The sequence below is a fragment of the Astyanax mexicanus genome, chromosome 4 (assembly GCF_023375975.1).
Source record: "Astyanax mexicanus isolate ESR-SI-001 chromosome 4, AstMex3_surface, whole genome shotgun sequence".
Taxonomy (NCBI): domain Eukaryota; kingdom Metazoa; phylum Chordata; class Actinopteri; order Characiformes; family Acestrorhamphidae; genus Astyanax; species Astyanax mexicanus.
This window is the reverse complement of record NC_064411.1, coordinates 5,760,007-5,775,750: the sequence shown is the minus strand read 5'-3', so window position 1 is coordinate 5,775,750 and position 15,744 is coordinate 5,760,007. Positions and strand designations below refer to the sequence as shown.

Sequence of the window (15,744 nt, the reverse complement as noted above, 5' to 3'; positions counted from 1 at the left end):
ACGGGTTCGATCCCGCGTGAGGAGCGGTGTGTTTATTTATTTATTTTTTCCTTACCGCGTCTGCACCAGGCCCCCAGCTTTTCCCTTCCAAAACGTGCCACCGGAAGTGTGCTGCTGAGGGATGAGAGGACCATTTGAGCAATGCTATCCATTCACTTCCATTCATTTCGGGGTGTCTTTGAACCAATAATAAATGTATTTCCAAGCCGTTTTCAATTATGACACGACCCGTGTTCTTTTCTACAAAGAACGGATTTTCTGCAATTTGATCCATAAGATTAATAATCTGTTCATAGCTTTAGAAAATAACATTTTTTTACAGCTATGCTAACGATGACGTAAAAAGACAGCGACCCAAAATACCGCGCTGTAATGTTTGGAGAAGTTGCTCCTCTTAATTTAAAAGTACAGAGCTGATTGAATGAGAGCAGGGTCAAAGTAACCTCTTATCATGCAAATATAATGCTACTACTAACAGTGATAATACATTGTAGATAGTAAGAAAGTGGTAAATAGAAGTAAGATAGACTATGAGAATTAAAATGTATAGATATAACTGTAATTTATATTACACATTTATTATTATTATTATTACTGAGTTTCTAAATGCTTGTTATATAGAAAACTATTCTTCAGTAAATACGTGGACTAATATTGGATATCAGTAATACTAGTTTTTATCTGCTGTTTATTCAATAAAAGCCCCATTCTGGGACGGAATGGAGCTTTTCTCACTGTGGAGTGAATAGTTCTGTGCAGCTCCTATAAACAGTACGGTTGTTTGCACGGCACGCGGAAGATTCGCGTCATGCTGGCGCCTGCGCAGTCTCTCACTTTCCCGGTTAACACCCCACGAGAAGCCGAGCAGGAAGTGACACGATTGGCCTCAACTGGCTCCGTTGAAATCAGCGGGATGGCTTGGTCCAGTTAATATATACTGTCAATGGTCTGCACAGATCTGATTGACTGAGGAGAGCATTTGGTGATCTTACCCCACACGTGATTGGTCTGTGATTTGATGCTCTGCAAAGCGTGTATACAATTAAATCCTTTTCAGTAGGTTTGGGTCCGGACCCGGACCGTAGTCCGCCCATTCTATGCAAATACCCGAATTTTCCTCTTCTGCTGAGAGCTGCTCTTACTCCTCAGCCACACACTCCCTGGTATCGCTACTGTGTTGCCAGATCCCTTTTAAAAAGTCCACTGTGGTAGTGTGAGGACAAGTGGTCAGGAGGTTACCGGAGAGAGGTGATGCAGAGACGTAAAAACAGTCTGGAACCAGGTAGTATCCCTTTCAAAGAGTTTATTGTGACAAACGAAGCACCCAAAACCAAAAACAAAACGAAATGTACAATATTTACACACTATTTACTCACTGTCCACTGGTAGGAGTTAAAGGTGGATTGGCAGCTACCACCAAAATGCTAAATGAACATCTCAATAAAACTCTCGTCGACATACCAGCCACGCTTAACCAGTGTGTGACCCCCCAATAGTGTACCAGCCTGCCCTTAAATACTTTTAGCCCACCTCCGGCTAAACCAACAAGCAATTAACTAGTGGGCAGGTGGGTAAGACAACTATACATGACAGTTATTATACAATATTTACATATTTACAGATAATAAGACAAGCATGCATACATTTGGACGTCCAGGTAAGTATTAGGGCTGGGGCGACGCGTCGACATAATCGACGTCATCGATTACGAAAATACATCGATTTGCATAACCCGCGTCGGGGCGTCGTAAACATGGCGGCGCCTGTGGAGAGCATGGACTACGGAGAGCAATCTCCAGCTACAAAAAAACGCCAGTGGGCATCTAAAGTTTGGGAGCATTTCACGCAAAAGGGCAACAATGTGGTCCTCTGCCATATGTGCAAAATGGAGCTGGTCTATCACAGTAGCACAACTGCTATGCAGGAGCACTTGAAGCTCAAACATCCAGGAGCACTAACGTTATATCAACAGGGTCACACAGTAAGTTACCGTTTACATCAGGGTCTCCGCGGGTGTCCTTAAAAAGACTTAAGGCTGTCTACCAAAGGTTTTAAACTTGCCACAGGCAGAAATTATAAATTTTTGGTTTATATTTGTGCATGGCATTTCGCAGTTTCCAGAAACAGTAGCATTATTCATAAGTTCAGGTGTTTAGCTAAGCTAGCTGCCTTAAGTTATTTTAGCTAGCGCCGTCGGCGCTGCGGTGTTACACCGTTTTCTGTCACCGTCAGAATTTTGTGACCAGTGCTCACGGTTATGAGCGTTCATTGGCAAAACGGGAGCTTTCTATACCTACACCTTACCCTCAGCCCTAACTTAACCGTTTTGGCCACTCGGAGTAAACATTTGAAACGAACACGTTTCGAATCGGCCAGTGCACCGGTCTGCTGAGAACTACTTGCCCGTGGTCACAAAATCTAGCGGTCACAGAAAACAGTGCAACACACGGTTGTGGTGTATGGGAGCTTATCCATTTTTAGCGTTATAGATCTGACCAACGTGCTGTACATGTAAGTGATTATAAGTGTGGGGTTTGGTTTAGTAGGCTTGTGTTGTTGTTGTTGTTGTTATTATATATAAATATAATAATTTATCGTTTGCTTTAAAACGTAAAATAATAATTATTTAAATATGTTTCTCAATAAATAGATTAGTCGACTAATCGTAAAAAATAATCGTTAGAATAATCGTTTAAAGAATAATTGTTAGGGACAGCCCTAGTAAGTATTAATAATTATTTTACAATGTTAATGCATTATTTTGTATGTTTTATTTTACACAGGTACCCCCAGGCTCCCCTGCCCCAGAACACCCCTTGGTCTCCACCCAGACCATCAGGACCCGGGTGGCTCGTGCGCCGCCATTTTTACAGGATTCAGGTAAGTACTGTGTTTGTTATAGATTCTCTGTGTAGATAAAATGTACATGGGGTTCTTGGTAGATGATGATGTGTTCAGGGGCCTGACGTCATCACACCACACTAAACAGTTTTTTCTTCCCGCCAGTGGCGCAAAAAGGGGGTATGCAGCATATGCGACGCATAGGGGCGCTGCACTAGAGGGGGCGCCAAATCGATGCCGGAAAAATATTTCTAGTCGGTATTTTCTGTAAGAGCTGTTTGTTCATGTATGATAATACACAGGGGCGTCACCTGGCCTGGGCTTTCAGTAGCCCCGAATCGTTTCGCTCAGCTCAGCTGTATTATTAGCAGTGATGGTAGTAACGGCTTTATAATAAACGGCATTAACACTAACGCCGTTACTTTTTTCAGTAACGAGTAATCTAACTAATTACTGTAACTATAACGCCGTTACCATTTCAGACACCCTGTTACTGCACGTTACTTTAGCAGCTGAATGACCTTTTTTTTAACAGACAAAGGGCCCTATCACACACCCCGCGCAAGGCGTGTAGGGTGGTGCGTTGCCACCCGTCAACAGTCTATTTTTAGGCCTGGCACGCGTCCTTAAAATAGAGTTGGACTTTTGGATAAATTTAACGCTGATGGGCGTGGTGGTCTGTAAATGACATGTGTTCAGGTAAATTTCTGGAGTGTTTCTATCTTGGCGGCGGAGTGATCCCCCTTCTTTACCACAGAAAAATAAAGCTCACCCAGAGCCTTCAGCAATCAACTATAAAAATAAAATATACTTTCAAATCTGCACAGTAACTATAGTTTATTATTAGTTATATTTATTTCTGTCAGTTATAAGGATTTATATTTATGTTTAGTACACAGACTAAATAACTGTAACTATAACTGTAGCAGACAGGCATTCTGCTGTGTAAGAGTTTCAAGAGTTTTTGATATGGAAAATTAAAAGACTAAACATAAATTTATTTAATTTAACTTTGCTATTATTTAACTGAATTATACTTTTATATCTGAAAAATAAAGCACATTGTCGGCGTCTGGTGCTGCCCGTCAATTATATAAAACTTAAAACATTTGAAATACACAGAAATATGAAGCTATACGTTAGAATTCGTTTCTTATAACCAGGGAAAATTTATTAAAATATTAAATATATTAATTAATTATTTAATTAAGATCTCATCCAGTGCTCTTAAATGTTGCAGGCACGCAAAGTGGTGCTTGGCGCAGCGCGCGCAGAATAACATTTCTCTTCAAAAAGAAAAACATTTTAATAAATAAGGTCAGACAAGTGTAGTTAAATTCATGTTATTAAATTCACTAAAGCCAACAAATGTACTGATAATTAATAAAGAGAAATCAGGCAAAATGCGCTGCGCCTCTCTCTCTCTCTCTCTCTCTCTCTTTCTCTCGCAGCGCGGAGCTGAATTCAGCGCGAGGCTATAAACATTATAAAATATATATAACTCAGTTCAGTTAAATAAAAATAAGTAAGGACCTGTAAGTTAATCAAATATTGTCAAATATAAAGGATAGGTTGAGTTTTTGGTGAGCTGTTTTCATGATTTGAAACTGAAACTAACCAAAACTTTTATTATTATGCGCAGAAAGCCTGTGATTGTTTTAATGAGTTTTTTAATGGATTGTTGTTTTTGTCCATTCTTTTGTTTTGTTTATATAGACATTTTTTTTTTGAGTGTGGTTTGGTTTGTTTAATTTGTATCCCCAGATGCTATTTGGTTTTTCCGGGTTTTTTTTTCAGTATTACAAGTCTTAGTAATTTTTTTCGGTCTTGTGGAGTTTTTTGTTTCTTATTTTGTTTAATTCGTTAGATTATATTTTTGTCAACATTTTGGGTTTATTTTCGTTTCTTATTTTTCTAATAATTATAGTAATTACATAATTTATTTTCTTTAGTTATTTTTTTTTTCGGGGCAAGTAACGCAATAGTTACTTTTACTGGTAACTAGTTACTTTTATAGTGGAGTAACTCAGTTAGTAACTCAGTTACTTCTTTGGAGAAGTAACTAGTAACTATAACTAATTACTTTTTCAATGTAACGTGCCCAACACTGATTATTAGTGAGGAGACAGGCTGTGAATGGAACATCTCTTAATGCGAATCACAGAGCCAGTTCACGGATAAAGTTCCGCCTTTCAGGAGAAACAGCCAAACAGCTTGCTGGTTTTGCGGAGCACTGTGGGCTACTAGGGAAGCCCCGCCCCAGCCCCCCCCACCACCTCTCTGAGGAGGATTTTTGAGGGGTTTTAAGGTCTTGCACTGGATATTAGCACTGATGTTAATTGATGAACTGAGTTATACTGACTGGAGTGATCAGTTGTTTCAATGAAATATTAAGACCTTTAGGGTGCCCTATTTTTGGACAATTTACATCTTTCTTATTGGTTCCTGGGAATAATGCATATAACCACTTCCCCATCTAACTTCCATAAACCTGTTTCTGCTATGGGTTTCCTCAAACCGTTTTAGTTCACCATGCAACTCATTAGATTTTATAGTGTAATACTTACAGGACCATATATGCAATTATCTAATAAAAGTTTCAGTTTCAGTTTGTTTCAGTTTCAAATCATTGAAACAGCTCATCAAACCCTCAACCTTTCCTTTATATTTGACAATATTTGATTAACTTTACAGGTCCTCACTCATCTTAATTAATTTAACTAAACTGAGTCTATATTATTTGTTGCCTTGCGCTGAATTCAGCTCTTTGCTGCGAAAGAGAGAGAGAGAGAGAGAGAGAGAGAGAGAGGCGCAGCGCATTTTGCCTAATTTCTTTTGATTAATTATCTTTAAATATAGTGAGTTTATACTATTAATTTTAGTACACTTGATACGACCTTATTTATTAAAAGACTTTTTTAAGAAAACAGAGGTAATCCCGCGCCGTGCGCTGCCAAACACGCTGCGCGCACCTGCGGTCTTTTTTGAACGCTGGACCAGATTTTCATTAATGAATTAATATATTTAATATTTTAATAAATTTGCCCTGGTGAAAAGAAACGAACGCTAACATATAGCTTTATATTTCTGTGTATTTTAAAAGTTTTAAGTTGTATATAATTGACGGACAGCCACAGAGGCCAGGGTGACAATGTGCTTTATTTTTCATATATATATGATTTGTCCATTATGTTTATTTTTTGTTTCTAAAACTCCAGCGTTTGAGTGAGAATAAGCATCTGTTAAAATTCTCAAACAGCAGAATGCATGTGTCTGCTATATTAAGCTACAGTTATTAAGTCTGCATACTGAACATAAATATAAGTCCTTATAACTGTCATGCAGATTTTTAAGTATATTTTATTTTAATAGTTAATTGCTGAAGGCTCTGGGTAAGTTTTTTTTTTACTGTGGTAAGGAAGTGATGGTATGGATTTTTTTAGAGCGCAGGGCGCAGGATGATCATGATTCAGCTCTGGTTGTGCGACTGACCATTGAATTTCGACGTCCTTTCAAAGGATCAATCGCGCAACGCGTTTTTCCGCCGCCAAGATAGAAACACACCATAAATTTACCTGAAAACACGTCATTTCCAGACCACCACGCCCATCGGCGTTAATATATTCTAGAAGTCCATTGCTATTTTAAGGACGCGTGCGCAAGGCGGAAAAATAGACTGTTGACGGGGTGTACGATGGCAACGAGCCACGCTACACGGCTTGCGCGGGGTGTACGATAGGGCCCAAGATTAAACAAAAGTTTCATGATTTGGTCAATTAAATATACTGAATACGGAGTATGTGTAACAGTGTGTGTGTGTGTGTGTGTGTGTGTGTATGTATGTATGTATGTATGTGTGTATATATATATATATATATACACACATACATACATACATACATACACACACTATTACACATACTCCGTATTCAGTATATTTGTGTGTGCGAATATATATATATATATATATATATATATATATATATATATATATATATACACACACAAACACACACACACACACAGCTTCGGAAAAAAATGAGACCACCTCAAAATTATTCGTTTCTCTGATTCTACTATTTATATTTATGTGTCAGTTAATAAATTTGTTACGAAAGCTTTTGACAACATTTTCTAAATTCTAAATAAAAATATTATTCTTTACAGCGTTTCTTTGCAAAAAATGTAAAATGGTCAAAAAAAAGGAAAAAGATGCTGTGCTTTCAGATCTTAAATAAAGCAAATTTTTTATAATCACAGCTTTCATGTGTGTTGGCATGTTCACCACCAGTCTTACACTGCTTTTGGGTGACGTTATGCTGTTTCAGGCTCAAAGATTCAAGCAGTTCAACTTTGATTGTTTTGTGTGTTGTGACCATCCATCTTCCTGTTAATTACATTCCCGAGGTTTTCAATGTGGGTTATAAATCATGGTTATACTACTAAATATTATTAATCAATATGATTTCTGAAATTATATATATATATATATATTTGAGATGTGAATTGTGATGAACAGGCTTACGTTTTATGAGAAGTTGAAATTAGCTTTCTTATGAATGTATAGGAAGTGCATTTTCTTGGTAAATGTATGTGAACTTTTTGTTTGGGCCCTTGTTCAGACCTATCCAACATTGGCAAGACAGTAGATGGTATTTTTTGTTGGATAGGTCTAAACAAGTGCTCAGTTGCAGATTTTAAAAGGCTCCTGTCTGCTTATTTTCTAGGACTACAAGACGTTGTTATTCCAGGACGCTTAGCATTGCTAACTGTAAAGATGGCAAGTCCCACAAAAAGACCTAAAGAAGAAACTGAGACAGTTTCCGGCTTTATTCACCACGTGTCACCAGTGAAGTTTTCAGCAAACAGAATTCATTCATTGCGGTGCTGCAGACCGGGCGAGAGGAATTTCACCATGCTGTGATCTTCAGCCCTACGAAGAGGCACAGATTCTTGGAGGCTGAAGAGAACAGGACTGCGCTCTCCTTTAGGAACGTGAAAAAAACCCAAAGTGAGTGATTCTGTCATATACAAATGTATCCCTGTTTATCAATGTGTTGTCCTAATATGCTTGTTTGTTTGTCAGGTTTAAAGGGAACGTCAGACTTTGATGTGCTGATAAACAACAGAACTGATGTGACGGTAACTGCATTGATGTTTGGTGTTAGGAATCCTCCAGCAGATAAGAAGACCAACCTTCAAGATGTCAGCAAGATGGTGGCTGGCAAAACGGTAAATACTTTGGACACTACATGTACTGCAAATTCTATTTTCAAACTAGAGCTGGGCGATTATGGGCTAAAAAATCACAGAGATGGTTCAAAACTGTTTACCTTTATTTTGGTTTTACTTAAACCTTTAGGGTTCAAGTGCAACCAAAAACAAGCTTGTATTAAATACAAGCTCGATTAATCGGATAGAAATTTCGAGCTGCACATTTAAGATAGATTTAAGGTGGAATAGAATAATCAGTGGGGAATTTTACAGATAACTTGTTCACTAAATGCGAGTGAGATAAATTTACTAAGAATGTGATCTTTTATGTGCTTTAGAAACACTGAATGAGAGAAAAAACAGAATTAACCTTGGTCTTACCTTGATTACTGGCGCATCCCGCAGACCAACACGTAGCACATATTTACTGAACGTGCTCCTGTTTTGCCAGGTTCAGACTACACGACTATTTGAGTTGTCAGTAGGGGTGTGACGAGACACTAATATGACGAGACATGATACTGGGTTCACGAGAACGAGACAAGACGTGATTTAAAAAATAAAAGTTTTATTTGACAAAATCATATAACGCAAACTTAACAGACTGGTTTCTCTCACACATTGATTCTATAAGAAATAGAAATAAGAATAAATAATTCAAATAAAACTATTCTAGGTCTTATATAGTGCAAACAATAAGTGCAAACCACAACCAGTCTTATTAAGACTAGGGTTTGTGTTTTTTCTCCTAAATCTCTTGTAATTTAACTATTCATAACCACAACCAGTCATATTAAGACTATGCTTGAAGTGCAAACAGAGACAGAACATTTTTTAAATACAGTACAGAGCTAAGGGATTAGTACAACTGCCTATGAAACAGTCACGTGTAGGATTTACTTACAGTATTAACATATGGTTTGTGTCTTGTTGGTCACTCTGTTACCGTTTATTGTTTCCACTGGAGCCAAAATGCAGCCAGACATACAACTTAAAAGTAGCTGAAGCATCTTCTATATCAGGGGTATTTAATTAGAATTCAGTATGGCCCAGTTAGAGAAGGTCTGGACCGATTGTTAACTTGTGTTAACGCGCTCGGCGTGACTTTAGTTTCCACCCGTTCTCTGGCTCCCTATCTCCTTATAAAGGCGTTTTTTTCATGGCCGCGTCCCAATTCAACAGCCGGAGCAGCGGGACCACGACCCTGACAACACGGGTTCGATCCCGCGTGAGGAGCGGTGTGTTTATTTATTTATTTTTTTCCTTACCGCGTCTGCACCAGGCCCCCAGCTTTTCCCTTCCAAAACGTGCCACCGGAAGTGTGCTGCTGAGGGATGAGAGGACCATTTGAGCAAAGCTATCCATTCACTTCCATTCATTTCGGGGTGTCTTTGAACCAATAATAAATGTATTTCCAAGCCGTTTTCAATTATGACACGACCCGTGTTCTTTTCTACAAAGAACGGATTTTCTGCAATTTGATCCATAAGATTAATAATCTGTTTGTACAACTATGCTAACGATGACGTAAAAAGACAGCGACCCAAAATACAGTGCTGTAATGTTTGGAGAAGTTGCTCCTCTTAATTTAAAAGTACAGAGCTGATTGAATGAGAGCAGGGTCAAAGTAACCTCTTATTATGCAAATATAATGCTACTACTAACAGTTATAATACATTGTAGATAGTAAGAAAGTGGTAAATAGAAGTAAGATAGACTATGAGAATTAAAATGTATAGATATAACTGTAATTTATATTACACATTTATTATTTTTATTATTACTGAGTTTCTAAATGCTTGTTATATAGAAAACTATTCTTCAGTAAATCCGTGGACTAATATTGGATATCAGTAATACTAGTTTTTATCTGCTGTTTATTCAATAAAAGCCCCATTCTGGGACGGAATGGAGCTTTTCTCACTGTGGAGTGAATAGTTCTGTGCAGCTCCTATAAACAGTACGGTTGTTTGCACGGCACGCGGAAGATTCGCGTCATGCTGGCGCCTGCGCAGTCTCTCACTTTCCCGGTTAACGCCCCATGAGAAGCCGATCACGAAGTGGCACGATTGGCCTCACCTGGCTCCGTTGAAATCAGCGGGATGGCTTGGTCCAGTTAATATATACTGTCAATGGTCTGCACAGATCTGATTGACTGAGGAGAGCATTTGGTGATCTTACCCCACACGTGATTGGTCTGTGATTTGATGCTCTGCAAAGCGTGTATACAATTAAATCCTTTTCAGTAGGTTTATTTACAGATAATAAGACAAGCATGCATACATTTGGACGTCCAGGTAAGTATTAGGGCTGGGGCGACGCGTCGACATAATCGACGTCATCGATTACGAAAATACATCGATTTGCATAACGCGCGTCATAAACATGGCGGCGCCTGTGGAGAGCATGGACTCCGGAGAGCAATCTCCAGCTACAAAAAAACGCCAGCGGGCATCTAAAGTTTGGGAGCATTTCACGCAAAAGGGCAACAATGTGGTCCTCTGCCATATGTGCAAAATGGAGCTGATGCAGGAGCACTTGAAGCGCAAACATCCAGGAGCACTAACGTTATATCAACAGGGTCACACAGTAAGCTACCGTTTACATCAGGGTCTCCGCGGGTGTCTTTAAAAAGACTTAAGGCTGTCTACCAAAGGTTTTAAACCTGCCACAGGCAGAAATTATACATTTTGGTTTATATTTGTGCAGGGCATTTCGCAGTTTCCAGAAACAGTAGCATTATTCATAAGTTCAGGTGTTTAGCTAAGCTAGCTGCCTTAAGTTATTTTAGCTAGCGCCGTCGGCGCTGCGGTGTTACACCGTTTTCTGTCACCGTCAGATTTTTGTGACCAGTGCTCACGGTTATGAGTGTTCATTGGCAAAACGGGAGCTTTCTATACCTACACCTTACCCTCAGCCCTAACTTAACCGTTTTGGCCACTCGGAGTAAACATTTGAAACGAACACGTTTCGAATCGGCCAGTGCTAAATAACTAACTATAACTGTAGCAGACAGGCATTCTGCTGTGTAAGAATTTCAAGAGTTTTTGATATGGAAAATTAAAAGACTAAACATAAATTTATTTAATTTAACTTTGCTATTATTTAACTGAATTATACTTTTATATCTGAAAAATAAAGCACATTGTCGGCGTCTGGTGCTGCCCGTCAATTATATAAAACTTAAAACATTTGAAATACACAGAAATATAAAGCTATACGTTAGAATTCGTTTCTTATAACCAGGGAAAATTTATTAAAATATTAAATATATTAATTAATTATTTAATTAAGATCTCATCCAGTGCTCTTAAATGTTGCAGGCACGCAAAGTGGTGCTTGGCGCAGCGCGCGCAGAATAACATTTCTCTTCAAAAAAAAAAACATTTTAATAAATAAGGTCAGACAAGTGTAGTTAAATTCATGTTATTAAATTCACTAAAGCCAACAAATGTACTGATAATTAATAAAGAGAAATCAGGCAAAATGCGCTGCTCTCTCTCTCTCTTTCTCTCGCAGCGCGGAGCTGAATTCAGCGCGAGGCTATAAATATTATAAAATATATATAACTCAGTTCAGTTAAATAAAAATAAGTAAAGACCTGTAAGTTAATCAAACATTGTCAAATATAAAGGATAGGTTGAGTTTTTGGTGAGCTGTTTTCATGATTTGAAACTGAAACTAACCAAAACTTTTATTATTATGTGCAGAAAGCCTGTGATTGTTTTAATGAGTTTTTTAATGGATTGTTGTTTTTGTCCATTCTTTTGTTTTGTTTATATAGACATTTTTTCTTTGAGTGTGGTTTGGTTTGTTTAATTTGTATCCCCAGATGCTATTTGGTTTTTCCGTTTTTTTTTTCAGTATTACAAGTCTTAGTAATTTTTTTCGGTCTTGTGGAGTTTTTTGTTTCTTATTTTGTTTAATTCGTTAGATTATATTTTTGTCAACATTTTGGGTTTATTTTCGTTTCTTATTTTTCTAATAATATTAGTAATTACATAATTTGTTTTCTTTAGTTAATTTTTTTTTTACGCAATAGTTACTTTTACTGGTAACTAGTTACTTTTATAGTGGAGTAACTCAGTTAGTAACTCAGTTACTTCTTTGGAGAAGTAACTAGTAACTATAACTAATTACTTTTTCAAAGTAACGTGCCCAACACTGATTATTAGTGAGGAGACAGGCTGTGAATGGAACATCTCTTAATGCGAATCACAGAGCCAGTTCACGGATAAAGTTCCGCCTTTCAGGAGAAACAGCCAAACAGCTTGCTGGTTTTGCGGAGCACTGTGGGCTAGTAGGGAAGCCCCGCCCCAGCCCCCCCACCACCTCTCTGAGGAGGATTTTTGAGGGGTTTTAAGGTCTTGCACTGGATATTAGCACTGATGTTAAAACATGTCTGAAAATACGGCGATATTTGATAAAGGGGGCGCCGATAGTCTGTTTGCATACACCTCAAAAAGTATGTAGTTGCACCCGTGCTTCCCGCGAGACAGTTTTAAGCCTGACGAGAAATATCAAGTTTTAATCTCGTGAGATCTCGTGCCTCGTCACACCCCTAGTGTATTTATTTACTACAGCATGTGATAGAGAACAGTTTTTGAAAAGCTCGTTCATTTTCCTTACAGAGAAAAAAACCCTTTGACCTCGAAGCCATACGAGGACTACAGAATGACACACGACTTCAGTGGACGGTACTGCAGCTTTGTTGAGGGGCAGACGCTGTCATGGACAAGACGAGACAAGACAAGATGAGACGAGACAAGTAACTACAAGAAGCAAAAGACCAAAAAACAGAAATGTTAATTACACCACCAAACTCGACTCCAACTTCCACCATAATCTGACCACACAAACCAAACACACAAAAAATCATCAGACTCCTCTTCACCTTTCTTCATTTATTTAGCTTTATTAATATGAACCAATTTTACAATAAAATAAAAGATTAATTAACAATAATAACAGTAGTGAATAAAGATAACAGTAATTAAAATAAAAGTTCTGGAAAAAATGACAAAATCATCTATATAAAATATTTACATTCTTATATTTATACACACATTTTCCCTTCTACACACACACACACACACACACACATCGAATCTCTGTTACACACAGAGTTATTCTATCTTACACAGACGCACTGAGGAGCCATAAACAACCCCAAACCCTGCATAGAGGGGCTGAGTGAAGGTGGTGTAGAATGTATGTAAGTGTGTGAGAGTGTGTGAGGGTGTGTGTGAGGGTGAGTGTGTATCAGAGGAGACTCTGTAGAAGGACAGAGTGCCGGAGGGACAGTCCACATACACTCCTACTCTCCTACAGCCGGAGGGAGGAGTGGAGAGTTCAGTTCTGTTATTATTGTGATGAACAGAGTAACTGTTATCAGAGCAGATCAGACTCCAGGAGTTTATATTCCCTCCAAACCAACAGTCTGATCCTCCTCCTTTCCTGCTGATGGTTTTATAACTCAGAGCTACAGCAGCTCCTCCTCCTCCGCTCCACTCGGCCTCCCAGTAACAGCGTCCAGTAACACCAGTAACTCTCTCTCTACTCAGAACCTGCGGATACCCATCAAATCTCTCTGGATGATCAGGATACGACTGCAGCTCCACTCTCCTCTCCACCCTCCTGTTCTCCTCACTCAGAGAGAGATAACGCTGCGCTGTGTTCAGATCCAGAGTGAAATCACAGCCGTCTGAACACAAGAACACACACAGAGTGTATTTAGTGTGTGTAGTGTTATATTTAGTGTGTGTGTAGTGTTATATTTAGTGTTTGTGTAGTGTTATATTTAGTGTGTAGTGTTATATTTAGTGTGTGTAGTGATATATTTAGTGTGTAGTGTTATATTTAGTGATATATTTAGTGTGTAGTGTTATATTTAGTGTTATATTTAGTGTGTGTAGTGTTATATTTAGTGTGTAGTGTTATATTTAGTGTTATATTTAGTGTGTAGTGTTATATTTAGTGATATATTTAGTGTGTAGTGTTATATTTAGTGTTATATTTAGTGTGTAGTGTTATATTTAGTGTTATATTTAGTGTGTAGTGTTATATTTAGTGTTATATTTAGTGTGTAGTGTTATATTTAGTGATATATTTAGTGTGTAGTGTTATATTTAGTGTTATATTTAGTGTGTAGTGTTATATTTAATGTTATATTTAGTGTGTAGTGTTATATTTAGTGTTATATTTAGTGTGTAGTGTTATATTTAGTGTTATATTTAGTGTGTGTAGTGTTATATTTAGTGTGTAGTGTTATATTTAGTGATATATTTAGTGTGTAGTGTTATATTTAGTGATATATTTAGTGTTATATTTAGTGTTATATTTAGTGTGTAGTGTTATATTTAGTGATATATTTAGTGTGTAGTGTTATATTTAGTGTTATATTTAGTGTGTGTAGTGATATATTTAGTGATATATTTAGTGTGTATTAGGGATGCGACGGTTCTCTGTATTTTATTGGTCTGTTTGGTTTGATACACCCGGATGGACGGTGGTATTTGGGTGCGCACTAACAGAGTGAACAAACGCTCTCCCGCTGTACATGCCCCGCCCATGGCCAGGGGGAGGGGCTGCTGAGCGCGTGCTGGGGGACTGCGCCGTCACACTGTGAAGATTCACCAGCAGCTCATATAAGAGAAGAGTAATGTTATTTTATTCTCTATTCTCTTTATTGTTTATGTAAAAACTGGGTTTGCAACACTGAATATTAATCAAGCAATCAACCATTATTTACACTGGAGGGGGATCCTCATTTACAATGCAGCTGAGCATTTACAGTTTAAAACAGATAAAAAATATATAAAAAAAAAAAATAGAAATAAAAAGTGACATTTACTCTACACGAATAAAATATATGCGTAAAAAAGGAAAAATAGGAAATTTGAAAAAGATTATAAAAAGACACATAAAAAGTAAAGAATTTATATTTTATGAAAAAAAATAACAGTAGTGAAAATAAAGTAAAATTATAAGAATAATAAGAAATTATAAAATTAATATCAATAAACTAAGAACATGGGAATCATGGGGGAAAATATATATACATATATATAAAATATATGATATAGTTATTTATATAAACTATTTTGATAAATAAAATAATACAAATAAAAACTTAAGTAATATAAAATATAAACTCATTAAAAAAAACTAATTTAAAACAAATACAGGCTTTCTGAATAAAAAGCCTGATAGTAATAAAAGTTTCAGTTTCAAAACATGGAAATAAGCTCACCAAAACCTCAAGCTATTATTTATATTTGACAATATTTAATTAACGTTTCCGCACTCGTCTTATTTTAGTTAACTGAATTGAGTTTTATATTATTTTAAGCGTTGCTCTGAATTCAGTTTCGAAAGAGAGAGAAAGAAAGAAAGAGGGGGAGAGAGAGAGGGGAGAAGTGCATTTTGCCTGATGTCTCTCTTGGTTATATGACAGTGGTGTTTTTATATTGAGTTTTATATCATGGTTTTGCAGTTTAAACTAAACTTGATCCGTCGTTATTTATTAAAACAATTTTTCTTTAAGAAAACAGAGGTAATCCCACGCCGTGCGGACGCTGCCAAACTTCGCTACGTGTGCCTGCAGCTTTTTAGAGCGCTGGACGAGATTTTATTTAATGAATTAATATATTTTATATTTTAATAAATTTGCCCTGGTGATAAGAAACG

The 15,744-nt window shown here is 37.3% G+C and overlaps 2 protein-coding genes across 3 annotated transcripts in view; one reads left to right on the top strand and one right to left on the bottom strand.

Annotated features, from left to right (window-relative positions):
• The window catches only part of LOC125801455 (zinc finger protein 239-like), a 331,934-nt gene that overhangs the window by 87,947 nt on the left and 228,243 nt on the right, over positions 1 to 15,744 (top strand). The gene's annotated exons all lie outside the window — the stretch shown is intronic.
• LOC111189733 (NACHT, LRR and PYD domains-containing protein 12-like) overlaps positions 12,889 to 15,744 on the bottom strand; it is a 79,129-nt gene continuing 76,273 nt past the window's right edge. For both annotated transcript variants that reach the window (XM_049477149.1, XM_049477151.1), the window contains exon 11: positions 12,889 to 13,759. In XM_049477149.1, coding sequence (XP_049333106.1) covers positions 13,182 to 13,759 — 578 coding nt within the window. In that variant the 3' untranslated portion in view covers positions 12,889 to 13,181. The remainder of the gene's footprint in view (positions 13,760 to 15,744) is intronic.